Source organism: Pundamilia nyererei, unplaced genomic scaffold, assembly GCF_000239375.1.
Source record: "Pundamilia nyererei isolate P.nyererei 1_Seehausen unplaced genomic scaffold, PunNye1.0 scaffold00013, whole genome shotgun sequence".
NCBI lineage: Eukaryota > Metazoa > Chordata > Actinopteri > Cichliformes > Cichlidae > Pundamilia > Pundamilia nyererei.
The window spans coordinates 2,882,785-2,883,956 of record NW_005187414.1 but is presented as its reverse complement, the minus strand read 5'-3'; the positions used below and the strand labels follow the sequence as shown (position 1 = coordinate 2,883,956).

General features: G+C 38.3%; 1 protein-coding gene across 3 annotated transcripts in view; it reads right to left on the bottom strand.

Moving 5' to 3' along the window:
- LOC102206432 (cholesterol 24-hydroxylase-like) overlaps window positions 1-1,172 on the bottom strand; it is a 44,948-nt gene that overhangs the window by 27,936 nt on the left and 15,840 nt on the right. Inside the window, exons 10-12 of one of the 3 annotated variants that reach the window (XM_005724870.2) lie at window positions 578-650; window positions 410-494; window positions 120-230 (exon numbers count right to left, since the gene is read on the bottom strand). In XM_005724870.2, coding sequence (XP_005724927.1) covers window positions 120-230; window positions 410-494; window positions 578-650 — 269 coding nt within the window. The remainder of the gene's footprint in view (window positions 1-119; window positions 231-409; window positions 495-577; window positions 651-1,172) is intronic. The other 2 variants (XM_013908711.1, XM_005724871.2) reach the window with 2 other exon arrangements.

Sequence of the window (1,172 nt, the reverse complement as noted above, 5' to 3'; positions counted from 1 at the left end):
CTTTGGGTGCCTTGAAAAGCGCTATATAAATCCAATCCATTATTATTTATAATTATATAAAACAGAAGTTTATTTTCTGCTTTGAAGCTAGAAACACATAAAAAAAATCTATGACTCACTACAGCAACAAATCCTCCAGGTATGTGGACACCATCAATGACCATGTCTTCAGCAATATCACGAGATGTGGCCGGAGTCACGGGATAAATTCTCAGAGTCTCTTTTAGCACCTGGGGGAAGATTACAACGTTTATGGTGCATCTTGTTTTATAAAAACAAGACTGAGAGCCTAAGTTTACTGTTGATGCAGTCTTTCATTGTTAGTTGACTAATTTTGAATCCATGGGTGAACATGAGATTACAAATCACACTAAAAACATTACCACAATTTTCAAATTGCCACATGTACCTGTGACAGGTAGACCAACTTGCCCAGGTCATCGTAGCTTATTTCACGTTTCATCCCAATAACATCGTCCACTTCTTTCTTCGCTCTGAGAAATGAGAAAACTCCATAAGAAACCAAAGTTCACTTATTCTAATGGAAACTGTTATGTGCTATATTTTGACTTTTTACTTCTCCAGTATATCAGGATGTCTTCCGAGTTCCATGATGCAAAAAGCCAGCTGATTGGCTGTTGTTTCTTGGCCTGAAATAGCACAAATGTATCAAAATTGAATATTACCACCATGAAGCTCAATAAAATGTTACAACATACACTATATACAAAAGAAGCTGCTGTTTTTCAAGTTTCAAGTTTAGCATTTCCTCCATTGCTTAGCATTTTTGAAACCAGGGGTCACAATCAAAAGACAGCTCAGACGGTGAAGCCAAGAGCACTGCACACTCATGATAGCAGCAAGCCATTATTTAGATTCCTGTTGATGCAGAAATCTACAAATACCATGTACTTCAGCATAAAGACTCGAATCAACAAGGCACAAGAAACCTGTAACTCCTTGATGCTGCTCTGGACAACAAAAATCAATAACATCCACCAGCAACTCAGTTCAATTGTTGTGTCTACCCCCTCTCCAGAACCTTTTCTCTATTTTGAGCCGTTTTCCACTTTCCATCTTCCTGATTATCTGATATTTCTGAGTTTATATGTAACTCAAAGCCCGCCACATGTCATCTTGACCCTATGCCTACAGGGCTTGTGAAATCCTGC